At 41.8% G+C, this 26,791-nt stretch overlaps 2 protein-coding genes and 2 long non-coding RNA genes across 7 annotated transcripts; 3 read left to right on the top strand and 1 right to left on the bottom strand.

Moving 5' to 3' along the window:
* The first annotated feature begins 390 nt into the window (after window positions 1-390).
* On the top strand, window positions 391-5,297 carry LOC145455185 (FAS-associated factor 2-like). The gene is made up of 10 exons (XM_080333143.1): window positions 391-599; window positions 944-1,078; window positions 1,174-1,379; window positions 2,124-2,247; window positions 3,682-3,874; window positions 3,968-4,074; window positions 4,145-4,297; window positions 4,348-4,471; window positions 4,537-4,646; window positions 4,923-5,297. Exons 1-10 carry the CDS (start codon window positions 519-521, stop codon window positions 5,199-5,201), a joined length of 1,512 nt encoding a protein of 503 aa, XP_080189269.1. The 5' UTR covers window positions 391-518; the 3' UTR covers window positions 5,202-5,297.
* A 9,149-nt stretch (window positions 5,298-14,446) lies between these two features.
* On the top strand, window positions 14,447-16,261 carry LOC145455186 (NEDD4 family-interacting protein 1-like). The gene has a single exon (XM_080333144.1). The coding sequence runs from the start codon at window positions 14,559-14,561 to the stop codon at window positions 15,255-15,257; it is 699 nt and encodes a 232-aa protein (XP_080189270.1). The 5' UTR covers window positions 14,447-14,558; the 3' UTR covers window positions 15,258-16,261.
* A 4,802-nt stretch (window positions 16,262-21,063) lies between these two features.
* On the bottom strand, window positions 21,064-23,032 carry LOC145455576 (uncharacterized). Of its 4 annotated transcripts, XR_013920367.1 has the most exons (4): window positions 22,488-23,032; window positions 21,980-22,003; window positions 21,452-21,936; window positions 21,064-21,257 (listed from the first exon to the last, which is right to left on the bottom strand). It is a non-coding gene; the product is annotated as an uncharacterized LOC145455576 (long non-coding RNA). The 4 variants fall into 4 exon arrangements; XR_013920365.1 differs by having other exon boundaries at window positions 21,980-23,030; XR_013920366.1 differs by lacking the exons at window positions 21,980-22,003; window positions 22,488-23,032 and having other exon boundaries at window positions 21,452-21,673; window positions 21,728-21,966.
* A 486-nt stretch (window positions 23,033-23,518) lies between these two features.
* LOC145455578 (uncharacterized) lies at window positions 23,519-24,131 on the top strand. The gene is made up of 2 exons (XR_013920369.1): window positions 23,519-23,874; window positions 23,931-24,131. It is a non-coding gene; the product is annotated as an uncharacterized LOC145455578 (long non-coding RNA).
* Window positions 24,132-26,791: the final 2,660 nt, after the last annotated feature.

A 26,791-nucleotide genomic window follows, 5' to 3' on the forward strand; every position in this document is an offset into this window, starting at 1 on the left:
CAAATTTATGCAAGGCAGGAATTGGAAATTTTTCTTTTACAACCAACAATCATTTTGATTTGAGATAACTTAACATAGGGCTGCACCTCTCATGTTTATTGGCACCGAGTTTACCATAGTGTAGTGTAGGCTACCATAAGTACATTAATAACTTCTGAATAAAGGTTGTTGCCGACGACATATCGATCTCCCAGAAAATCGGTAAATGTGAAAATTCAAATCCGTTCAGAAAAAAGTCCAATCCAAATCTGACAAAATTTCACAAATCCGTTTTTTTCAAATACTAATCCATGCTCATCTCTGCCATACCTCCATCATGTTGATGTGCAACAACTGTCGTAGCGCAGCTGCGCAAAAATGCTTGGTTACGAGTTAGGACCATATATATTTTCAACTTATTGCATTGGATTGTATAGTCGTTCAGTTATAGATTTGTGTCTGCAATGAATTTGAAGATTACAAAATATTAGACAACAGAAGTATAGCAAATAACATCACTGAGACTTATTCTGGTGCTGATGGATAATGGCGAGCCCCAAGAAGACACAAATGAAGCAGAACTCAGTCAGGAACAAACTGAAAATCTGCTACATTTTCAGGTTTGTCTGTGAAATTGTTAACCTGATATCCTGTAGTAAGTATTGACACTATCAATAATCCAGTGACAATTCGCAAAAGCACTCTAGCCCATATTATACACTAGGTCCTTGCAAGTGATCATTTATAGTGCCAATATCACATAACACTAGCCATGAATGTCGGATGTATGTCATTAGTTATGTTGCAGAACTTACATTTTTGCTGTAGCTGCACATTGTGCCTTTCTGGCGCAATTTTGAATAGTTTTGAAGCAACTTCCATCTCAGCCACTGGAGATGGTGAAGGTTGCAGAGTGTCAAACACGATCACCAAGCTGATTTGATGCCTTTTCTTCAATCTCCAGCAAATCACAAACAACGATGACTTGGAACAGTGCAAGAGAATTATGAGGGCACATCATTGGAATGTTGAGTTGGCGGTACAGTCTACACTTCCTGGTTTTGCCGAAGCTCCGCGATCCTCTGCTCCTCCAGCTATTGTAAGTAACTTGAGTTTGAGTGCAATTTTCATGGATTTCATTTAAACTTAGTATTACCTGAAACGTTGATCTGTTTTCGATTGAAAATTTTGCAGCCATCTTTATCATCGAGTTCAGTTCACGGCCTGCGGCATAGAAATGTAGGCTTGCAGCCTCATATGCACCCTCTTCTCAACACGCGTTTTTATGAAGCGAGAAGTTCAACTAGTCTGGTTCGACCTCAAGGGGCAATTGGCTGGGGCTACTATCTATTGTCGGGGCCATTTCGGTGGGCCTGGATCACATTTTCTGGTATTGTAAAGTAAGTGTGACTTCTCTGTTTGGGTGATATCGGTATAGCTATTTTGTATTCCAATTGTAAGATAGAATGCTACGGTACATATCTAAACATATCTGCCGTACAATCTGAAGACTCAGATTTGAGAATATTTAATGATCATGGAGAGAGATAATACTCAGTTTCACCAAGATGCTTTGACGACAGAGATGTGATACAACAGTAAGGTGACCTAGTCTGTACCCCCATTTTTCTCTCCTCCGTGGATGCTGATCCTAGCAGGAAAGCTGCGGATACCAGTTTTCGAGTTCTGGGCTCCAACCCACGACTTGCCGATCAAGAAGCCGGACGTTTCAATATTATACTATCTCGCTCGGTCTCTTGCACGATCATGGTGCATAAATGCGAACATTAATTGTGTTCGTTTTGACAATATACAGGCAATATTTGTTTTGTCAATATGCAGGCATTAGTTATCTTTGAGGAGTTGGTACTCGACTAGCAAATTCTTTTTGCCTTTAAATTTACACTTAAGCGAATTCTGGCATTCACAATCTATTTTATTGCTATCGCCGCAGTCATTAAAAAAAATACAGTGACAGGTTGCTTGTTATGATCTTAATTAATCTTTGTGGATTCCGGTATTACAAATACTTTCGACTATTGTCTGTTCGTACTGTAGGTCTGTCTCACTGTTGTAAATGTATTATTGCTATTTACAGCCCACTCATTACGCTGTTCTTACACATGTCGAATAATTTCATTTAGATTTTTCATAAGGCTCTTCGTAACCGAACCTCGTATGGCAATAGTCAACCCCTTGGGAGACGTGCAAGATTTTATCAAAGAGTACGAAGAATCATTCGGATCAAGTCATCCAAAGTTTGTCCAGGTGGGAGAACTTTATCGCTATGCCAGGAAACACCAAACACTCATCCTACTGCACATATAGCTATGATTTAACAGTAAAACTATTGATTTTATTCCCAATTTCATTGATCTCAATTGTCCCTTGGCGATATGGCTGAAAGAATACAAAATATTGATTAGATATTGACGAATCTAGTTGACTATTTCAGTATGAGTTAAATCACCCGATTCATGCCAAATCAGTTGCAATGACCATTGACAATCCAACTTGAGTATTTTAATTCTGATTTCATACCTACGGTAATGAAAGCAAAATGATTTGGACAAGCATTTCACACTAAAATTTGAACATAAAAAGTTCCGTAGAACCCGATAGACTTGTAATCAGATGAACAATGAACATGATCGAGATCAATCCACTTTTTTTCGCGTAACGTAGTAGCAACCTACATGTAAAATAGATTGTGAATTCTTTCCTAAAATATATAGACGATGCTCTTTCAGCTCGCACTGAGACCCGAAATGCCCTCACTTGTACAAACATTGACTGTCTAGATCAGACCCAGGCATTGTGCGGCCCGTGAAAAGCTGCTTGCAATTTAGGCAATGAAATATATTTAATAATGTTAATGCTTGGAATAAAACTATAGGCTGTATAAACTGAACCGGAATAGCATTTGCTTTGAAGTGTAGTATATCCATGTACCGGTACCGTAATTACGAAACCTATGTGTGTCATATGAGTATTCCAGATTCAAAATAAAGCCTATATAGGCATATAGTAAAAGTATGCCATAGCAATTGAAGTTGCAAGTCGCTGTTTCCATATTCAAGCTCATATCTTTGTTGCCATTGGTACATTAGGAATTACGAGGTATTTTATTGAAACTGTTACGTCGTATGTTTCCAAATCCTAACTCATAAAATAATTATAGAGTGAACAATCATGACATGATCAGCGGTCATCGTCACTCATAAACGTTATCATATCAAGCAATGAAAGGTGCAGGCTCCAGGCCGACATTTAAAGATTTGGAGCACTAAAGATTTGTCAGCTGTCAACCCGTCTTTCTAGTTTATGATGAGCACATACCTGTGTTTAAGGAATATAATTTGAAAAAAATCCTGCAGCAAAATACATAACACTCGTCCAGGCGGAAAACCTGTAGCGACGCTAGCAAAACGGCAAGGCTATTTTGCCAAGCCACACAGAGCTCGGGATGCAGCCTTATGTTCGGACATCCGCATAGCAGCATGTGTTATCCATGTAATCAACTAATTTACGGATAGAGTATCAACTTATGTCTCGAACTCAACCACGACGGCCCGCCAACGTATCTTCTGCTTCACATTTGGCCCGAATGGAAAAATAATTGCCTACCCCTGGTCTAGGTTGAATTTCAACACCAAAACGGAACATACACTTTGTCATTAAAAATAGACTCATTGTTCTCAGGGAACGTACGCGGACGCACAAAACGAAGCTCGCAGGTCGTTGCGTTTTCTTCTTGTTTACTTGCACGACCCGGATCACAGGGATACAGAGAGCTTCTGCAGAAACACATTGTCGAACACGGACGTGATAGAATTGATTGACAGAAACTTTGTATTTTGGGCTTGCTCAACACGTAAACCAGAAGGATATAGAGGTGAGGCCGCTTTCATTTTTCCGCAGAAAGATTGCTCAGCCTAGATATCTCCACAACTAAGATTTTCTAAATTTGTTATTATCATTTTTTCAGTATCCAAGTCGATGCGAGAGAATACTCATCCGTTTCTGGCAGTTATATGCTCGATACGCGGAAAATTAACAATCGTAGGGAGATTGGAAGGTCCCCTGACCTCTCAGGTAGGCGACTGGGTGTCTACTTTGCTTGATTCAAAACTTTGCTTCATAGGAATTTCGCTATCGCTTTTAGGAATTTATGGAGCAAGCCAGCGCGCTCATCGATCATTTTGAACCTGCTCTAGAAGCGGCGAGGGCCGATAAAGCAGACCGGGACATGACTCAGATACTCAGAAATGAGCAGGACGCTGCTTACGAGCAATCTTTACAAGAGGACAAAGAAAAGGTAACGCAAATGGTGAAAGTGAAATGATAAGCTGTCAAAATCGGTTTTAGGAGGAAAAGCGGAAGAAAGACGAGGAAATGAAGTTGATCAAAGAGCAAGAGTTGGCGGAAAAAAATAGGATGAAAGCCGATGAGGAAGAACGACATTTGACGAGAAAAAAATCCTGCAAAGAAAGTACGCGATCCTATCCTGTAGAAATTCTGATACCGATCTCACAGTTACCATATGTTTTACTGCAGTGTTGCTGGAGGAACCGGAATCCAACCATCCTGACACCGTGAAACTGCTTATTAAACTGCCTGATGGATCTCGGCTGACACGTAATTTTCTATCCACACAACCGATCAAGGTATACTGGTTCTTGAATTTGAAAATCCTTCTGGAAAATAGCGAAAAAATATGATTTTCATTGGTTGGCACAGAACTTCAGTATCGAAGTCTATGCTATATAATATTCACACATAATCAAATATTTGGGTTCATTTCAATGTGAATATGTTATTCAATTGTACCCCTTTCTTGGTATAATGAAGATAATGTTGCTGGTATTTGGAAATTCAAATATTCTATACCAATGCTGGCTTGCGGCTCTGCTCCACATAATGATTTTGCATTGTTTTTCCAGGTAATCCATGACTACATATATTGTCAAGAAACAGCGCCTCGTCGATTTCAAGTTACCACCAACTTCCCCCGAAGAGTTATTCCGGGCTGTAGCACGACCGAAATTCTTGCCACAGAAGCCGACATGCCCATCAAATCTGACGGCCCGTCAATGTTTCAAGAAATCGACACATCAAACCGTTGTCACGATTGTGATTTGTCAATAGCGCAGAGCGGTCTAAAAAACTCGGAAATGATTTTCGTGCAAGCAATTGACGACTCCGATGACGAGGAGTCCTGAATGTTGGTGAAAGCCTGTGATATTCATAGATTATTATAAAGCAATGCAACCTCTTTTGGTGATCATATTCAGCCAAGAAGTCTGTTTGTTAAAGTGTTTTTGATGTTGTTCTTTTCCACCGAGGATTTAGGGGTCCCGTGTTATGGATATTGTGTGTCATTAGGGTGGACAAATGGACATGATGTATTCCCCATGTCATGTGAGCAATCTCTTCAAATAGTAGCCAATTGTTGGTTAATTGTTCGGTATGCTTAATTGCTTAATCCTAAATTTCTGATTGACAAAGCTTTATGATCATTTTGACCAACTCATATTCACGTGTGGTCCACATCTCCTAAGATACTGCACTGATGGTTGTTTGTAACAGGTCAGTTCGCTTAGCTGCTGCAAGATATAGTTACCCTTACCGCCAGGTCTTGACCGTACTTTCAAATGTATGGTTTTCTACTAATACATGTTTTATGACGGATGTTTGGTTTATCAGCTTAATTGTCGATCTACCATAAACGAGCGATATACTGAAATCCACAACCTAACTGATTTGGTTTGTTTGTCAACTATGATGTATTGAAATGCAATGTTCCCTCTAATTTTTGACGAGTCTGCGCACGCTCACCAACTCACTGCGCAGACCCTTGTAAAACAGTGCGTAACGACTAAAAAAAAGATCATCACTTCGGATTTTTTGTGCGCAACTTAGATTTCCTGTGCGCAGAGACCGTGAAAGCACTGCGCATTTGCGCACGTGCGCAGCTTAGAGGGAACATTGTTGAAATGTTTCATCAGCTTGACATCGTGCCGGCAATCGTGTTCATAATTCCTAATTTGTGTCATGGCCTGTCTTAGTTCAGACTTTTGTGGGACAATGCCTGCGCATGTCGGGCGATTCTAATAAAAATGTGGATGGGTAGTAGAAGCAGGGCCGTAACTGCTGCACCCCAAACCCCGCAATTTGGGGGGCCCGACCTCGAAGAGAGCCTAAAATTATTTCGTGAATCAGCATCAATTATAGAGTATTTTTTTAGAATTTAATCAACTTCAAAATTATTTCGCGCATGGCGCGATTTTAAATCGCCAATTATCTTGATTATTGGGTACCCTTCCCCCACGAAAAAATACGCAAGATTTATAGAAATGGGCGTATCCGCGTTGGCCATTACCGCACTACGACGCACCTAGCCATAATGTTTTACGCCATGTAACATGCGACTCCAAGAAGTGTGCCAGAACGAACGTCAGCGAGAAAACCTTGGCCGAAAAGGACTGCCCTTATGCTGACCGAAAACTTCGTTATATATACAACGTACGGTCTCGGCAATCTGAACCTCGCAAGACAAATACCAACCCGCAGGGAAAAATTATATGCCAGTGAAAAAATACCAATTTGAAATCGTGTGCGTCTTTTAGTTTAGTAGTAACCTCCGTTTGGGCGATTCTATATTTTTTTGATATTTCAGACAGGTCACAAAATAACATGTATTGGAGTCCGACGGGCCCTACAGTTTCCAAGACAACTCCTTCAGCTCTACTGGTAAATCTGATTACGTAAGCAGAGAGGACAAGAAGTTGCTAGCAATATACCGGTACGGTATATGCAATTCCCGATTTTATCATGAATTTTCGCGCTGGCTCGCTATACTGTACCAATACAACTAATTTCGTGGCAAAAGCGAACAAGGTGATGGGGGGAGGTTTATCACTCTATGGAAGCCCATGACCTACGTTTCTTTTGGGGCCTGACGAAGTGCTGTTTCGTTCCTGCCGACGGGTATACGCGCGAAGATGTGTAATTATTATTGAGGGGACATACCTTTTCAAACATCTCACTCAGCTGTACCTGTAAATCTGATTACATGAGCAGAGAGGATAACAATTAATAGCAATATATCTGCAATTCCCGATCATATTGATCGATTGAATCATGAATTACAGAAATTTTTCGCGCGTTCAGGCGAGAGAAGTTGACGCACTAAACGGCCCCTAATGTATAAGATAATTATCGGTAAACAGCGAATAGCCTGAGGGGGGTCTTGGGGGCCAAGCCCCCCAGAAGTTCGGTGTATCATCATATGGGGGGCCCAAGACCAACGTTTTAGGGGGGCTGGCGAAGTGCTGTTACGGCCCTGAGTAAAAAGGAAGTTCCTGCTGTCGACTTGGTCGGCGAGATTGTTATATTAACCTGCAAACCGCAAGCTACCATTGATGCGTTTCTTCCTATTACGTCCTTTCCACTTGATCAAACGCTTCTTACCAAGTTATATAGTTTTGAATGTCTATAACAGTAACCAAAAGTCAGAAGCCAATCCCACTTTTATGGTTTTGACTCGAGTCGAGTCATTTTCAATTCACTACCGAGTACAAGTCAGCTAGTAAAGGGTCGAGTCCTTGTCGGTTTTGACTCATGCCGAGTCCAAGTCATTATGTTCAGTTCCCTCCACTTTTTTCAACTCTACTCGAGTGATTAAGAATGATTCGAATTAGGAATATAGTAATTTTCCTCAGTCTTGACAGTTTTTGGTCCTACTTCCCAAGTATCAGGACTGACAGACGAAATGATACGATAACTTACTATTCTTCGAGGTTACAATGAGATGACTGTCTTGGCCGTTCTAGTCTCGAGTCCTACACAATGAGTCGAGGGATTTTACACATTTGAAAAAATGACACCGAGTCACCAAAAATCGCCAATCTGAGTCATTACAACCCTGCTTTATCAGTCTCCGGTGCGACATCAGGTAGTAGCCGTCGGTTAGTCTGCGATAAGTATACGGCAAGTCCGTGGTCAACGGATATCCGCTTACAGTTTATACTTAACTGGCACTTCCGCAGTAGCTGACACGAACGTCCTGTGTTCTGTGTAGTTCTTGACTGTAGTTCAATAGACACAAGCAATTGCCTTTTCCAGATATATTGTACGGGTTGATAGTAATTTGGATAGTTTAAGCAGTAAGTACAGCGTACATGAGTCTCGTATAAATCTCAGTCAATCTTTTATATGCACTGGGTTATAACTATGCGATAAGTCACGTGATATATCATTATACCATAACAGATATAGGAGAGAGAAGGGGCCAGAGCTCCACACCGGTCATAGCCTCTGTAAATGCGATGTTGCAGCAACATACTTATTAAAACTAATAGTTCAGTTCGGTATATATCGTTGAATTTTTATTCAATTTATACACCATTAGATTGCGATACAATGAAAAGTTGGGAAGGTGCCGAAACGACTTGGAGTAGTATCTGAATTAGACAATCACCTTGGCTTATGCCAGTGGTTCTCGACCGTTTTCAACAAGCATGGTTCAAAATTGTTCCGCAGTGGCAAGAAAGAAAGACAGAATGGGGTGGCATGTGACTGAAGATGAGGTCAGGTAAACTCAAGCTCTGAGCCTCTGACTAGTATTTATTCAATAGAGCCTGCTTGTATTTCGATTATAATGATGGCATGCTGGTCGACTGTCGGATAGCCGACAAGAGACTGTTCCACACCACAGGGCCGGCTTACTTGATTGATCGATGATCTTCGTAGAAACTATGGACTACTGCAAATAACACTTTATTGGACATCATTAGATCATAGCAACGCTGGAAATTGCTATGATTAGATCTTAGATTAGATCGTCTTTAAGGCGCCCATCATGCAAGCTCAATAACTAGTACAATAAGTACAATAATAACTATACACTCTTTCATATGATCAGCGCGAATAACGGTAGCACACGAAGCTCAATGGAGCTAACCGCGACCAATGATATATATACCGCGACCAATGCGGTCGTTGCCCCGAATATTTCAATGACTTCTTTACCTCGGAATCAAAAGCGCACAAGTACAACACACGCGCGTCCACGTCGTCCAAATATCATATGATCGACCGAAAAGATCATCGCTCTATCAAATATGCCGGACCTGATGTGTGGAACTATCGATAGTGGAACAGTATCCCGCCGGCCATCCGACAGTCGACGAGCATGTCCACATTCAAGTCGAAATACAAGCAATTACTACTAAATAAATACAGTCCATCCTCAAGATTACCGGACCACGACTGACCTATCGATCTCGCTTTCCATGACATGCCGCCCTATTTCTTGTCGCTTTCTTTTTCTATACTATCTTCTTTACTTTCATTCAGTGTGTATGCATCCCCTTTACATCGCCTAGGCCAAGGTGGGTGTCAGATTCCATAGACAACCTAGTCGCTTCGACATCTTCCTTTCTTTCATTGTATCGCATTTTTTGTGGTGTATTGAACTGATAAAATTGCTAATAAACCAATGATGATGATGATGTGGAACACTGGAACGGTAATAAAGTCAATGACTCGTAACGCAGCCTAATTCTCAATGGTCACTGAATGACCCGAGAAATCAACAAAATGTCGAGCTGACTAACTCTCGCCATCGAGTTGAGTGTTGTAGCTTGTAGTGAGTATGTTACTTCTTTCTCTGATACTAACGTCAGTAATTGCGGTTAATTCCCGGTACGTATCGAAGCATGTTGAGTTGAATCAGGTTAGAGTTGACGGCGGTATTACTATAGCCAATTTACTCTGCAAATCACTATCGTGAGAGGCTGGAGTTGGAATCGGTGGCAGGTGCTCACCTGACGGCTTGCCGGGTGCCTTGCTCACTGCTCACAATGTTCCTCATGAATCGGCGCCCCGTGCTCACCTGACAGGGAGGCTCTTGCTCACTGCTCACTGCTTGTCTTACCTACGCTATTCTCTCTATAGTTTTTCTTGAAGATCACTCTCGACAAAAAGAGATAGGGAGGATTTTCCTGCGAGTAAATCACTATTGTGTGGGTGGCCTATGTATTTCTTATTGGCAATGGTGATTTTCTCGCAGGAAAATCCTCGGTGTCTCACAGGGAACGAGATTGTCTCACAGCAGAATCACCTGTGTCGAGATAGTCTCACAGCAAAATCGTCAGTGTCTCACAGGTAACGAGATTGTCTCACACCAAAATCGTCTGTGCTCACAGAGGAATCTTCGATGCTCCCCTGATATATCAGGCAAAACGTACCGAGATTCCAATCAGATTCCAGTGGAGAGTTGACCACCTCGGTCCTACAGGGTTGGTTCGATTGGTTTGAAATAAGGATAGTCATGTTAGAAATGAGGACAGTCTCATGTTTGAAATGAGGACAGTCATGTCAGAAATAAGGATAGTCATGTTTGAAATAAGGATAGTCGCTATATTCACTATAAAGTCAGTTGCAGTACCAGGCAGGACTTTCCAGTGGGAACCCATAGTCCGAACACATCCCAGACATGATGTCCGAACACGCCCCAGACACGATGTCCTAGTGTCAACTCAGATCCGAAAACAACCCACACACCATGTTTGAATGACCGAACATGCCCCAGACACGATGTCTGATTGGCAGCACAGGCCGAACACACCCCAGACATGATGTCCAAACACGCCCCAGATACGATGTCCGGGTATCAACACAGGCCGAACACGCCCAAGACACCATGTCCGAATGGCAACACAGGCCGAACACACCCCAGACATGATGTCCAAACACGCCCCAGACGCAATGTCCGATTGGCAGCACAGGCCGAACACGCCCCAGACACGATGTCCGGGTATCAACACAGGCCGAACACGACCAGGACACCATGTCCGAATAACAACACAGGTCAGAACACACCCCAGACATGATGTCCAAACACGCCCCAGACACGATGTCCGAGTATCAACACAGGCCGAACACGCCCAAGACGCCATGTCCGAATGGCAACACAGACCGAACACAACCCAGATACCATGTTTGAATGGCCGAACACGCCCCAGACACGATGTCCGATTGGCAGCACAGGCCGAACACACCCCAGACATGATGTCCAAACACGCCTCAGACACGATGTCCGAGTATCAACACAGGCCGAACACGCCCAAGACACCATGTCAGAATGGCAACACAGACCGAACACGCCCCAGACACCACGTTTGAATGGCAATAGGACAGGCCGAACACGCCCCAGACATGATGTCCGAACTCGCCGCAGACACGATGTCCGAGTGTCAACACAGGCCGACACGCCCCAGACATAATGTCTGAATGGCCACACAGGCCGAACACAACCCAGACATGATGTCGGAACACGCCCCAGACACGATGTGCGATTGGCAACACAGTCCCAACACCCCACCAGACACGATGTTAATAAGGTTAGTCATGTTTGAAATAAGGTCAGTCTCGTGTTTGAAATAAGGATAGTGATGTTAGAAATAAGGATAGTCATGTTTGATATAAGGTTAGTCTCATGTTTGAAATGAGGATAGTCATGTTAGAAATGAGGATAGTCCTGTTTGAAATAAGGATAGTCGCTATATATTCACTATATGAGATCAGTTGTAGTACCAGGCACGATTTCCCAGTGGTAACCCAGTCCGAACACATTGCAGATCCAGTCCGAACACATCCCAGACATGATGTCCGAACTCGCCGCAGACACAATGTCCGAGTGTCAACTCAGTCCGAACACAACCCAGACACCATGTTTGAATGGCCGATCTCGACCAAGACATGATATCCGAACACGCGCCAGACACGATGTCCGAGTATCAACACAGGCCGAACACGCCCAAAGACACCATGTCCGAATGACAACACAGACCGAACACGCCCCAGACACGATGTCTGATTGGCAACACAGGCCGAACACACCCCGGTCATGATGTCCGAACACGCTCCAGACACGATGTCCGAGTTTCAACACAGGCCTAACACGCCCAAGACACCATGTCTGAATGGCAACACAGACCGAACACGTCCCAGACACGATGTCCGATGAGTGTCAACTTAGTCCGAACACAACCCAGACACCATGTTTGAATGGCCGATCTCACCCCTGACATAATGTAAGAACACGCGCCAGACACGATGTCCGAGTATCAACACAGGCCGAACACGCCCAAGACACCATGTCTGAATGGCAGCACAGGCCGAACACCCCCCAGACATGATGTCCGAACACTCCCAAGGCACGATGTCCGAACACGCGCCAGACAGGTGTCAACACAGGCCTAACACGCCCAAGACACCATGCTGAATGGCAACACAGACCGAACACGCCCCAGACACGGTGCCCGACTGTCATCTCAGTCTGAACACACCCCAGACACCATGTTTGAATGGCCGAACACACCCCAGACATGATGTTCGGACATCGTGTCTAGGATGTGTTCGGACTGGATCTGGGATGTGTTAGGACTGGGTTACCACTGGGAAATCGTGCCTGGTACTACAACTGACCTCATAGTGAATATAATAGCGACTATCCTTATTTCAAGCATGACTATCCTCATTTCTAACATGACTATCCTCATTTCAAACATGAGACTAACCTTATATCAAACATGACTATCCTTATTTCTAACACGACTATCCTTATTTCAAACACGAGACTGACCTTATTTCAAACATGACTAACCTTATTAACATCGTGTCTGGGGGGAGGGGGTGTTGGGACTGCGTTGCCAATCGCACATCGTGTCTTGGGCGTGGTCCGTCATCATGTCTGGGTTGTGTTCGGCCTGTGCTGCCATTCAGACATTATGTCTGGAGCGTGTCGGCCTGTGTTGACACTCGGACATCGTGTCTGCGGCGAGTTCGGACATCATGTCTGGGGCGTGTTCGGCCTGTGCCATTGCCATTCAAACATGGTGTCTGGGGCGTGTTCGGTCTGTGTTGATACTCGGACATCGTGTCTGGGGCGTGTTCGGTCTGTGTTGCCATTCGGACATGGTGTCTTGGGCGTGTTTGGTCTGTGTTGATACTCGGACATCGTGTCTTGGGGGTGTTTGGACATCATGTCTGGGGTGTGTTCGGCCTGTGCTGCCAATCGGACATCGTGTCTGGGGCATGTTCGGCCATTCAAACATGGGTGTCTGGGTTGTTTTCGGATCTGAGTTGACACTAGGACATCGTGTCTGGGGCGTGTTCGGTCTGTGTTGCCATTCAGACATGGTGTCTTGGGCATGTTAGGCCTGTATTGACACTCGTACATCGTTTCTGGCGCATGTTTGAACATAATGTCTGGGGTGTGTTCGGCCTGTGCTGCCAATCGGACATCGTGTCTGGGGCGTGTTCGGACATCATGTCTGGGGTGTGTTAGGACTGTGTTGACGCTAGGACATCGTGTCTGGGGCGTGTTCGGACATCATGTCCGGGATGTGTTCGGACTGGGTTACCACTGGGAAGTCGTGCCTGGTACTGCAACTGACTTCATAGTTAATATAGCGACTATCCTTATTTCAAACATGACTATCCTTATTTCTGACATGACTATCCTCATTTCAAACATGAGACTGTCCTCATTTCAAACAAATCTGACCTTATTTCAAACCAATCGAACCAACCTTCCTCCCTCGGTCAGATATTGCGGGATCCGGATGAATACGCTGAATGGCACGGCGTTAATTTACAGGAGAGATAGTTTGACAGTACTTAGAGTCACATTTTGAACCTTAACTTCGCACTTTGACCGTACGGCTAGGCCATATTCATTCGATACATACATTAATGATATATAATTCAATGTTGTTGAGGTTGAGTTGAATTTGGAAATATCCATTGATCGGCCACTGTCATTGTAACCATTCACGCCAAGTGTCTGCCTGGCACAACTCAGAGTACGCCTACCCATCTACCGACCTTTCTGCATCTTGGTTACGGTAGTTACTGAGCGTTATTAAGTTTGGACGTACCATTTAGTCATTCACAACATTTAGAATGAAGTTGAGATCTGCAAATATGAAGTAAATATAGACGACAATCATACCATACTTTGGCCGTTAGGTTTGTTATACAGTATAACTTATACTCATGGAACTAGAACTATATATCCCTGGTTAGAACTAGCATATGTCCCTGATTATACTATTACCTTTAAAAGTCAAGAAATGATTTTTTAATAGATGATACTATCAGTTTAATATCCTTAACCGCCGCAAGCACAATTACAATATTTGAAGAGCTTCTTGGAGGTACAGAACTTCAATATAGAATTGAATATTCACATTGAAATGAACCCTAATATTTTTGGCTGAAACATGTTAGGGATAATCGTCAGCAACTAGTAGAGAATTGAAATAATGTACAATGTTCTTTCCAATTATCCACTATAGTTGCTGACAATTACCCCTGACGAGTTTCAGCCGAAAATATTCGGGTTCATTTCAATATGAATAAACTATTCAACTATACAATCGTTGTGTTCTTTCCATTAAATTCTATCAATAAATCACATATTACAGATTTTATACTTCCATATCCATTTGACTAATGAGCCAATAATTTGATGAAATTACTCTTGCGTGTCATTGGAATCAGTCAAAATGAATCCGTCTTATAGTCCGCTCAGCACTGAGGAGGTGGGCACACCCGAGTCTCCCCAGGATGCAAACGGTTTGAATCTGCAGCCCGGTACTTCTGCTGTCCAAGTTTATCCATCAGTGTTGTCAAGTCCCCCACCAGTATACGACGGGCAAGGCTGGTCCTATGCGCCTGAAACGGCCGAAACACGAATGAGCTCTAGTACAGAAGCTCTTCCGTCTTACGATGCTGTCACTAAGCTGCCTACTTATGATGATGTAGAGAAGCAGAAATTGGAGGAGGCTCGTATGGAAATAATTGATGCTTTCTTTGGATCCCCTGCTGAGGATACTCAAGATGATGAGCCACGACTTGATGGAATCCTTGTTGGAACGGATTGCATGTTTTTCTTTGCATTTATTGTCGCCTTCTTTTTCAATTGGGTCGGCCTCTTCATTGGATACTTTTTCATGTTCAACCTCGCCGGACGTTACGGAGCTTTAGCTGGTTTCGGTACGTCGATGATAAAATGGCTTGTTTATTTGAGATATTCCAATTGCTGCCAGGATATATCGTTCAAGGATAATGTTTACATTTATATGGCACTAAATTTTCTGGCTTTCTTCATCATTTTCAAAGGAGTTCATTCCTGGCTTAGAGTGCGACCTTACATGAACCAGTCTAACGGCATCACCAGCCGGCGATCTACATCTTTCCAATAAGCATGAAAATTTGGCAGTAGATCTCAAATGACTAAGTGACTCATGGGAAAATCAAGTTTCTCTTTTTGGATTTATGTATACGTTAAAATGTAAAATTAAATCCCACTTTTTAATGAACTGCAATGTTTTCAAAGACCTGAGCTAGTACAATGAATATTAATAGGATGTATTTTATGCCTATATCTGCGATTTTGAAGCATCCTCTTGGTGCCATGAATATTTTTGTAAATATTTCTGCTGGTTCATTTATATTCATACTCGCGATTTCTGGTGACTATCACAAATTCAGCACTGCACCCTGCTGGCTTAGACCTAAATACCAACCATTCCAATTCATCTTGAAAAAATACATTAGCAAAGCTACTGGTAAGTAGGCTATGCCTACTTTGTACCATGACTGGTTGGAGTCCATTGATGAACCGTTTGAGTGGTGCAAACAGGTTATGAGCGCCCCTATTGACGTGGGATACGAATGATTTTTCTACGTTCAGTGTCTTTGAAATAGTTTGTTTCTGTGTTTATTGATAAAAATATTGTGTAATACAGCCTTTGTAGTTTGTGCTGCCTTATTATTTGTAAAGTATATAGCATAACCTACTATAGAAGTCTTTATGTTCTCATTACTTATGAAAATCTTACTATTTCTTGAAATTGTTGTGTAGATTTGATTCACATTGCGATCCATTGAATAGACTCTTCTTAGTAGGCTCTATAAGTGTCCTGTTGTTTACTGAGCATGATAAAGTCAAAAAAGCTACTTTGGATTTGCGAATCTGATACAAGTGAGATGATGTATCTTTGTGTGGATTGGATATACCAGGTTGTTTGGTCTATGTTGGTTTTAATGCCTATCTACAATGCGCTACTGGATTTATTGATAATCCTAATCTCTGAGAAGATTTTGTTTTTCGATATCTCATGACGGATATGATGTATATACAGCAAAACTGTAAATATTGAAGTACCTATGATGTGATATTATATCTTCAGATATGGTTTGTTGATTTTGTTTGGTTACGTTACTCATAATTAGTGCAGGGATAGATAGGCAAAACAGTCAGCTGTCATTCAATTCTTAGTCATAATAGGGTTGATGAGTAGGGTGTAGGGGTGCTCTGCTTATACTATTGTACTGATCTCTGATAAAATGGCTGTGGCATTTTGCAACTTCATTACGGTATGTTACTGCCGATATTGCCGCAATCGGTAGACAGAGAGACAGGGTCTGATGTATTTTCTTCTTCAGCATCGAGATGCTTTAGCAATGGAGATGCGACACAACCTGTCTGTGCTGTGTGGCGGGGGAGTTGAGATGATTATGCGGTACTTTCGATTTGTGCATCCGATCTGACTGCGGAAATGCTACGGATGTGAGTTGGGCGTAGCCGAAGCAGTATTGGGATCAAGTCACTTCCTTATCTTTGAGCAATTTAATTGTTGAGTGTATGTTTCATCTGGTAACGTGTCACCGGCGGGGACCAATGATTCATTCAAGCAACAGTTCTTACACGATCATAAATAATTCTGGAGAATGCGAATTTTATCAAGGTGAGTAACACTTGGACCAATGCGTTGATGGCGACCCTCGCCTGAAAGCTCGTCTCCAGTGAACATTTTTTCTTTCGATGAACCTACTATATGTCCTTCGAGAATTTGCATATTTACACCAAAATCCCGGACGTGAACACTATAGTCAACCCTCAAGTGTACTGGACCACGAACTTACATAGCGATCTCGCCTCTCGTCCCGTGCCACCTCGTTTTGTCGCTTGTCCATTTGCATTATCTTATTTTTCATTCAGTGTGCAATGTGCATGCATGCCCCCTCTTTATTACATCGCCTAAAGACCCACGTGGGTGTCAGATTTCAAAGACTAGCCTGCTTCGCGTCGTTTCTAGAGCTGGGCAAAATCGAGTACCTGAGTGATTCGATTCTGAATCATGTAAAATGCGTCGAGTCGAGTATTCGAGTATCACCCATTTTGACGTCACAACAGAATGTACTATGTCAAAATTCGAATATGTACATTTTATGCCACCACGAAGAACATAATGCCTGTTACCCGTCACATTAATGATAATTTGGTATTTTTTCGACCATTCTGACTTCATTGCACTTCTTGAACGATCATGGCTTCGGAAATATGCTATTTTCAGTGACGTTCGTAGCTTTGTACTATGTCTATTATGCTGCGAAACGGCCAATCAAGGCTTCAAGGCTTTCTCATTGGAAAATAGTATCAACACTATAATTCTCGTTTGTCAATTAACTTTCATAGTTGCAAGGAGCGTATAATTTCAGTACTCGAAAAAATCGTCTTTTACTACTCAACTCGAATCATTAAAATTCAGATTCCAGTACCCGAATCATTGTGCCCAGCCCTAGTCGTTTCGACAGCTTCCTATCTTTTAATTGCATCGCGGTCTTATGATGTTTTGAAATCATGAAATCCTTGATAAAAACTAATAGGCCTACTGATACGTGTTGGTAACCCTATTTCAGTTAGCTAATTGTCAAAAACTCGCACATGCGATTGGCTAACAGAAAGGTGTGTTTATAGCATAACAACATAACATCGTTGGGTTATATTTTTCATCTGAACAAGTCACACACAATGTACAATGCGATAAGACACAATGCGTGTGTCATTAGAACCGCTCACATTTGTAGTTATCCGATTATAATTTTGCGGTAGGCTATTACTTGTAGACAATGTTCCCTCTAATTTGTGACGACGAGTCTACGCACAGCACACTCACTGCGCAGACTCTTGAATAACGGCGCGTAACGACTAAAAATGGTCATCACTTCGGATATTTTGTGCGCAACTTGGATTTTCTGTGCGCAGAGACCGTGTCAGTATATAATGATGATGATCACATTTGGTTACCCAACTCTTCGATGTCCTCGTGAGTTAAAATACACCATTGATATAACCGCGGTTTCCCCCAACTAATCATATGGTGCCATCAAGGCCAAAACATCACTTTGTCAGCCTCCCATCAAACGCGCTAATCTTGTCACCCGCCACAGGATGATGAACGCCATAACACCATTCTTCTTCGGTTATTTCCACTAACCGTTCTGTATCCGAATTAAACTCACGAATTCTAGTGACACTAAATCGTACGAGGCGTGAAGAAAGACTTCAAGTTGAATCAATCTGATCGCAACTACATAACGAAAAAATGTTCGAGTCCCCCTTCAAGGGTGGGATGCAACAGGTACGATCCTGGATGCGATGGTTCTCAACATTTTCGACCTTCAAAGAGATACCCATCACCTCATCAAAGAGGTAAAAACCCACCCAAGCACTGGATCCACTTCATAGCGTTTCAACATTTCAAAGAACGGTATAGCATGGGATAAGTAAAGTAGGCTAGGCCTATATCTAATTTCCGTGTTAAATTTGTGCAAATTACAACATCAAAGATTGTTACCATAGAAATGGTAATTTGCTAAACTCTATCGGACTATCCCAAAACCCTTTTACGTATATCAGATCAAGGACGAATTCAAGGAAGAAAACGAAAAGATCGAGGAAGCCTAAAAAGATTGGATGAGAGACCGGTCTTGCCCGTTTCGGCATCCACCTATATCTGTTCATTACATATCATTTGTATCTTTTTGTATGGCATGATTGTGTTTTGAGCGGATAGAAATAATAGTGCCGTCGATTGATTGTTTGGTTGATTGATGTGTACTGTGTAGTCCGATCCGGCACCCCCGCTGAGAACCTCGCATAGCCTATCCACATTATCCAGTGGTTCCCAACATTCTTGTCGCATGTAGCCGCATTTCAAGCTTCATAATTCAGAGTATACTGGTATTGAGCCACATGAAAGTACTCAAGTATAGGCTCCTTATTTCGACCATTTTGAAGCTTGTACCTCACCAACATTCCGATCCGGTAATTCAAAAGCATGCACAGTAGGGCTGTTCAAAAATAACTTTTTTTTCCCGATTCAAGCCGGTCACCTCTTAAATCGTCAGGTTGCAGTAGAAAACCTTGCTCACCAAATTTCACTCGATTCCACCCAGTAAAGGCCTCCGCAGATCCAATTAAAATTTTTAATTTATTATGGAAAATTGAAAAAAAAATTTTCCAAATTTTTCTGCCAACCCCATGAAATTGTTGAGCTGTCTTCAGAGACGTTGCAAAACAAATTTGAGTCAATTCTGACCAGTAGAAGCGGAGTTATGTGAGTTTTTCGATGATAAATCGCGGATAATCCTTGATCGGTGGATAATTGCACAGCACATTGCACCTTGCATATATACAGGCCTTTCTATTTTAGCATTGATAGACGCAAATTGGCGAGTGCTATTCATTTGAAACACGCTGAAAATGCATATCATTATTAGAGCGTGTCGTTACGTGATAGGTCTTATTGAACTCTCACATAGGCTACACTGTATACTTATTGAACAAGTTTTGGGGAATATAGGCTGAGTAGTATAGGACTTGACTATTAGCACTTATTTTGATGTTAGTAAAATTGTATGTGCTCGAGACAATCTAAAACGGTCCTATCACTAGTAGAACTCAAGATCAATCCTAATGTGGCGGCCGGATATTCATCCTTGCGTTTGACGCTATCTGCAGGAATTCTCTTCTCGATTTTCAGAAGCGGCTTAAAAATAACTAATATCCATTCTCTTAGCATTCATATGCGGAAATGGACGAGGACTATTATTAGAAACAAACAACAACTGTCTATTATACTTAGGATTGCATTTAAAACAAAAATCAATTTGAAACAAAATCATGTTTAAAACATGGACCTTGTTTAAAACATGATTTGATTGCGTTTTTATTTAGCCCGTACGTCACGAACCTTTAATTGTGACGTCACAGTGGATATAACTTGACGATTGAAATATAGTATAGATAACTAACCTACGGATAGATGGGCAACACGTGATTCACGGTCGAGAGCCCAGATGCCGTCAGATTTGTTGTCGCTTCATAGCATGAAGCGGCAGGTTTTTGGCCAGATTGATGTTTGGTGCAGATAGGATATAGGGCAATCACAACAGGTTATTTAGTGATACAGCACACAGGCACTGGCGCGGCTATCATTGCATTAATATCAGGAGGATATTTCATGAGCAAAATAAGTCATGATATTCACTTTATTATTAATTGGTTTCAATATTGATTTCGGCTGAGATTTCCTTGAACTATTTTGGTTTGTATAATCATTAGAGCGGCCATGTTTTGATATGTCAAAATCGTAGTAGTACAAAAGTTGCCTATTTCTGAGCCAAAAACGTTTTTTGATGCTTAACTACTTCGTTAGGACAGCTATAGTTCCTACCAGAAATGAAGATCCAAGAAGTTGGCTACAATTTTAACATTATGTGGTCAAAAAAAACGCCCTAATAATCAGAGATAGGTTTTAGTATGTATTGCTAAATAAAGACAATATGTTTTCATAATCCAGTCATAATTGATATTGAATAATTATATTTCGAATTACTGACTGAGGATATCATGTGTGCGTAGGGCTTGGCACAATGATTCTCGAATCTGAACATAATATGATTGCGGTGGAGGATACATCAACGAGTCACGACTGGAGCTATTTCACTTCAAAGTCAGCTGTCATAAAATAATCCAGTTTTTGGGCAACATAGTCTTCTTGCTTTGCATGTTGATACTGCCTAGCCATGCAAAGATTCCTCCTATGTAAAAAAGAGGTAAACCAACACTATGGCTGAAACCTTGACGTTGGTGTGTTGGCTTTTGTCCAATATCAGCTGGCAGTCCACTTCGCAATGGTGACATATCAAACTGACACATATATCCTCAGTATTTATTATTTTCAATATTTAATATTATATTATGTATATTATTCAATCGACTTTCGCTTGGGTATTGGGGATGCATCGTAGGGCTTTGCCGATCTTTTCATTGCCTTTGATTGGGTGACATGATGGATGTCGTACGCTAGCTGTGAAATATCCGGATTTGTCCGTCTTCTCCCCATTTGTCTCTGCAATCACAATCCCAGTCAATAATCTAACGCAGGGGTGGGCAAACTACGGCCCACGGGCCGCATGCTGCCCGCAACACCGTTCTGTGCGGCCCGCGAGAGTCTAAATAAACTTTTTAATAATATTGATACAATGCGTACTAAAAATCGAATTAATGCAGGGACTTGATCAACTTTTTCTTAGTGTATTTCACCTTGATAATTCTTAGACAGTGCATCTGAAGAGGCGCGCGCAGCTGAGCTCGACTGAAAAATGCCTCTAGCACATCTTGCGTGAACGTTCCAAGGGCCAACTTGGGCATTTCATCGATGAGACGATCGCATATACCCACCATATTCCGTGACGTGAAAATTAGGCCTTCCATTGTGGGTTTTGCCATCATTCGTTTTGGCTCACCACGACTTGAAGCATATTTCTAAATTACATGATGACCCGAAAATACCTCGAATAATAACTATGAGGAACTTACCTTCCAACTCAATAATCGATCCGCAAATTCACCCAGCCATGCAATTCTTTCATCGTCCAGGCTGCATATCGGATAACTAATGCGGCATGTGACGACATTGATTATTGAACCATCTGTTTTAGGTCATAAAATCAAGCCCCTTGTTATATAAGTGAAAATTCGTTACTCATACCTTTCCATCATCAGAACAAAATCAGATGTACCGGTTGCTCCCATCCCTTTCAAACAATCTCCAACTTTGTGACTCAATACACCCGTAGCCAAACTGACATTCATCTGGCATGAAAAACGGTCACATTTCAGCCCAGTGAATGATTGCAAGCGCATCATCTATACCAGTGCTTCTCAACCTATTTCAGTTCGCGTCCCACTTTCCATCTAAATTTCATTGCGTGGCCCACCACACACCCTTTCGCGACAAACGTTCAAACCACTACAGACAATAGAGCGAATAGCTGTGGGACTCATGCACTTTGGGACCAAAAACACATTTTCTCCATAAGGCTGTATTGAGTTTAGTCCGAAAGTGCACGAGCCCCGCAGGCCCGTCAATTACATGTTCCAGAATCATCATCCAAAAGTGGAAGAAAACGTTGAAAATATTGACATTTTTCGACTTGGTCTTCGTGGTAGAGAACAGATCTACAAATTGGGATCTATCATCGTTTCTTAAAATGTCTTCGCGGCCCAAGTGGGCCGCAGCCAACCGGTTGAAAAGCACTGATCTAGACCAGAGGTGTCAAACATATTTTTTGCCTACTTTAGATCGTGGATTTAAATTAACATGGGCCAATGTAAATCCGGACTGGTAAAGTGACAGGCTGCGCGACTCCACGACAGACAGTTTTTGGATATCCGTCCATAATATATCTTGCCCTCTCCCATTCATGTTCATGTATCGAGATCCCTCTGCTTTCGATGAATAGAGAGTTCCGTGTGGCTGTTAGGATATAAGAATATATCGGGTATGGAATTTCGGGACTGTTTTCACATGGTAGGCCTACTAACATTTAATTTTCATAAGTCAAGTAATACCCAAAATTTTCGTTGCGCTTCGCGCGCAGTAGATACGGCGTGACAAATATGTTTAAACGAAAGTATCACAGTAAGTATACCCCCCCCCACCATAACATTTGATACTATCGTTTCGCAATCTAGCAGTAACATGACGTGTCCAAATCCGGAAAAGTGAACCTTTACTTTTTTTAACGTTAGACTTAGACCTGTTCTAGCAGACCACCGTTGAAACTTTCTGGACAAACGACACATTATATATTACCGCTTTTTTTGTATTTTTCTTCAAATTACGGGCATTATTGTAATTGTTTCAGTTATTGTGTAAACATTTTGAAAACATACGAACTGCCATATTTTTAATTAACGTTTACTAATCGCGCAAAGTGTTGAAGCCGTATCCGACACAACTTGTCACCAATGCTCATTGACTAAACTAGGCGCCTTATAATATGAGGGAGGGCACCATGCCATGATATTCTCTAAAACGGGGTGTTCAAGTAAACAAAGAATTAGTAGCACGTTCCATATCAATACTATCATTTACATCCCATGATATGGACGACTGCCTATTCTGTCAAAAATTGACCCCGCCTGGGATGCATCAATATGAATCAAGCTCTTTACTCCTTCCTCATAGCTTTTGGCAGTCCATGCGAACGAATTACGATAGTTTTCAAAACTACTTACTTGAGTAGCTTTAAAGTCAGTCAATTCTAATTCTACTCCAAGTAGTTTTAGGTTGCTTATGGAAGAAGTACTTCTACTCCTACTTGAGTAGATTTTTTCATCGCTACTTGTACTTCTACTTGAGTAGCTTTCTTGACTACTTTGACCACCTCTGGTAGTGCTCACCGTACTACAATATAATATGATCTAAAATTATCAGGTAAAGCTACCTTGAGGAGATGCTGAGGATCGGAGCATAGAAAAATTGGCCTTTCAGGAGCCTACGGATTTGGATCAGTAATGAGTCCATCTAATGGAATCTTCTTTGTCCCAGCAATAACCTGGGCCTAATTTTCACGTCACGGAATATGGTGGGTCTATGCGATCGTCTCATCGAAGAAATGCCCAAGTTGGCCCTTGGAACGTTCACGCAAGATGTGCTAGAGGCATTTTTTGGAAATTTAGTAAGATACTTAAACGTAATAAGGCATTAGATTATTGACTGGGATTGTGATTGCAGAGACAAATGGGGAGAAGACGGGCAAATCCGGATATTCCACAGCTAGCGTACGACATCCATCATGTCACCCAATCAAAGGCAATGAAAAGATCGGCAAAGCCCTACGATGCATCCCCAATACCCAAGCGAAAGTCGATTGAATAATATATATAAGATAATATTAAATATTGAAAATAATAAATACTGAGGATATATGTGTCAGTTTGATATGTCACCATTGCGAAGTGGACTGCCAGCTGATATTGGACAAAAGCCAACACACCAACGTCAAGGTTTCACCCATAGTGTTGGTTTACCTCTTTTTTACATAGGAGGAATCTTTGCATGGCTAGGCAGTATCAACATGCAAAGCAAGAAGACTATGTTGCCCAAAAACTGGATTATTTTATGACAGCTGACTTCGAAGAGAAATAGCTCCAGTTGTGACTCGTTGATGCATCCTCCACCGCAATCATATTATGTTCAGATTCGAGAATCATTGTGCCAAGCCCTACGCACACATGATATCCTCAGTCAGTAATTCGAAATAAAATTATTCCATATTAATTATGCCTGGATTATGAAAACATATTCTCTTTATTTAGCAATACATACTAAAACCTATCTCTGATTATTAGGGCGTGTTTTTGACCACATAATGTTAAAATTGTAGCCAACTTCTTATCTTCATTTCTGGTATAGGAACTATAGCTGTCCTAACGAAGTAGTTTAGCATCGAAAAACGTTTTTGGCTCAGAAATAGGCAACTTTTTACCACTACGATTTTGACAAATTTTGACATGTCAAAAAATGGCCGCTCTAATGATTATACAAACCAAAATAGTTCAAGGAAATCTCAGCCGAAGTCAATATTGAAACCAATTAATAATGGAGTGAATATCATGACTTATTTTGCTCATGAAATATCCTCCTGATATTAATGCAATGATAGCCGCGCCAGTGCCTGTGTACTGTATCACTAAATAACCTGTTGTGATTGCCCTATATCCTATCTGCACCAAACATCAATCTGGCCAATAACCTGCCGCTTCATGCTATGAAGCGACAACAAATCTGACGGCATCTGGGCTCTCGACCGTGAATCACGTGTTGCCCATCTATCCGTAGGTTAGTTATCTATAAATATAGGGTCGACGACAAAGTCTTCTGAGCCTGTCGTAAACTGTCCAAAATCTATCTTTGACCACCACTACATCGTCTTGCAGAATTTTACGGTCGGTCGGCCGCCCGCCATCATCATCCTCCCAATCCTAGGGTTGCGTTGCCACACGTCCGGAATTTCCCCGACATGTCTGGAATTGCGTCCGGGAATAAATTCGAAAATATGCCTAAATGTCCGGAATTTGAAGGCTTCAAGTAGGCTCATAATTTTTTCATAAATCAACATAAACAATATTATTTTGGGGCCACGTGAAACTTTTCTTCGCGCCGCGCGCGATTTAATATCACATTTATTTATCGAATGTGACTATGGAACGGAAACTCCCGTTTTCCCATTGTTAAGTCACGCTCGACTGAATCTAGCGACTTTGGTCAATCGCAGCGCAACAATCGGACAATTTGCCTTAGGTTAAATGGCATATCACGCTTGTAGATAATCGACTTTGATAACGAAATTACTAGACTAATCAATCAGTGGTAATCTTGAAACTTTCTACAGTGTTAGATGACATCATCAAGATATACAATTCAGAAGCTAGTCGCTCATCTGGGTATGCAACACAATCAAAATCAACATAGACCGATAGCGGCTTTTGCGAAAAATCCGTTACGCGCTAGGCTGCGCGCACCTATATACTCGACTGCGATAACGAAATTACCACCCTAATCAGTTAGTGGTCATCTTGAAATTTGCTACAGTGTTAGATGACATCATCAATATATATAATTCGAAAGCTAGTCGCTCATCTGGGTATGCAACACAATCAAAATTAACATCGACCGATAGCGGCTTTTGTGAAAACTCCGTTACGCGCTAGGCTGCGCGCACCTATACATACTTATACTCGACTTCGATAACTAAATTACCACCCTATTCAGTTAGTGGCAATCTGGAAAGTTGCTGCAGTGTTACATGACATCATCAAGATATACAACGCGAAAGCTAGTCGCTCATCTCGGTATTCAACACACACCGATACCGGCTTTTGCGAAAAATCCGTTATTGGCTAGGCTGTGCGCATTGCGCACAGTGCGCAGCTAGTACATACTCTACTTCGGTAACGAAATTACTGATTCAACTGTGTAAGAAGAGCCTTTAAATTTCGCACAGAGTTAGAACGCATAATCCGAACAATAGATACGAAATCTCGTCATCTCTCCCGCTATGGAAACACCTTCAAAATATATAGAGCAACACAGGTTTTTGCGTAAAATCTGTTCCGCAGGCAGCCCTGTAGGCTGGACGCAGGACCGTAACAGCACTTCGTCAGGCCCCCCAAAACGTTGGTCTTGGGCCCTACATAGGGTGATAAATAATGGCCGACGCCGAAATGCTTATTTGAAGTTGCCTGTATTTGTATATTGCATATGTTTGCGCAAAGTAAACTATCGCACAATAGATTTTACACGAGTGTATAGGTGCGCGCAGCCTAGCGCGTAACGTATTTTTAGCAAAAGCCGGTATCGGTCTATGTTGATTTTGATTGTGTTGCATACCCAGATGAGCGACTATCTTCAGAATTGTATATCTTGATGATGTCATCTAACACTGTTGCAAGTTTCAAGATTGCCACTGACTGATTAGTCTAGTAATTTCGTTATCAAAGTCGAGTATCTATAAGTGTGATATGCCATTTAACCTAAGGCAAATTGTTCGATTGTTGTGCTGCGATTGACCAAAGTCGCTAGATTCAGTCGAG

The sequence above is a fragment of the Botryllus schlosseri genome, chromosome 14, assembly GCF_051294905.1.
Source record: "Botryllus schlosseri isolate E-star chromosome 14, Bs_hap1, whole genome shotgun sequence".
NCBI lineage: Eukaryota > Metazoa > Chordata > Ascidiacea > Stolidobranchia > Styelidae > Botryllus > Botryllus schlosseri.

Bases quoted from the DNA above. Each gene is read 5' to 3' on its own strand.
- LOC145455185 (XM_080333143.1), top strand. From the start codon at position 519: ATGGATAATGGCGAGCCCCAAGAAGACACAAATGAAGCAGAACTCAGT. The intron at 600-943 runs GTTTGTCTGTGA...TTCAATCTCCAG, and splicing joins AAAATCTGCTACATTTTCAG to CAAATCACAAACAACGATGA. The intron at 3,875-3,967 runs GTGAGGCCGCTT...TCATTTTTTCAG, and splicing joins TAAACCAGAAGGATATAGAG to TATCCAAGTCGATGCGAGAG.
- LOC145455186 (XM_080333144.1), top strand. From the start codon at position 14,559: ATGAATCCGTCTTATAGTCCGCTCAGCACTGAGGAGGTGGGCACACCC.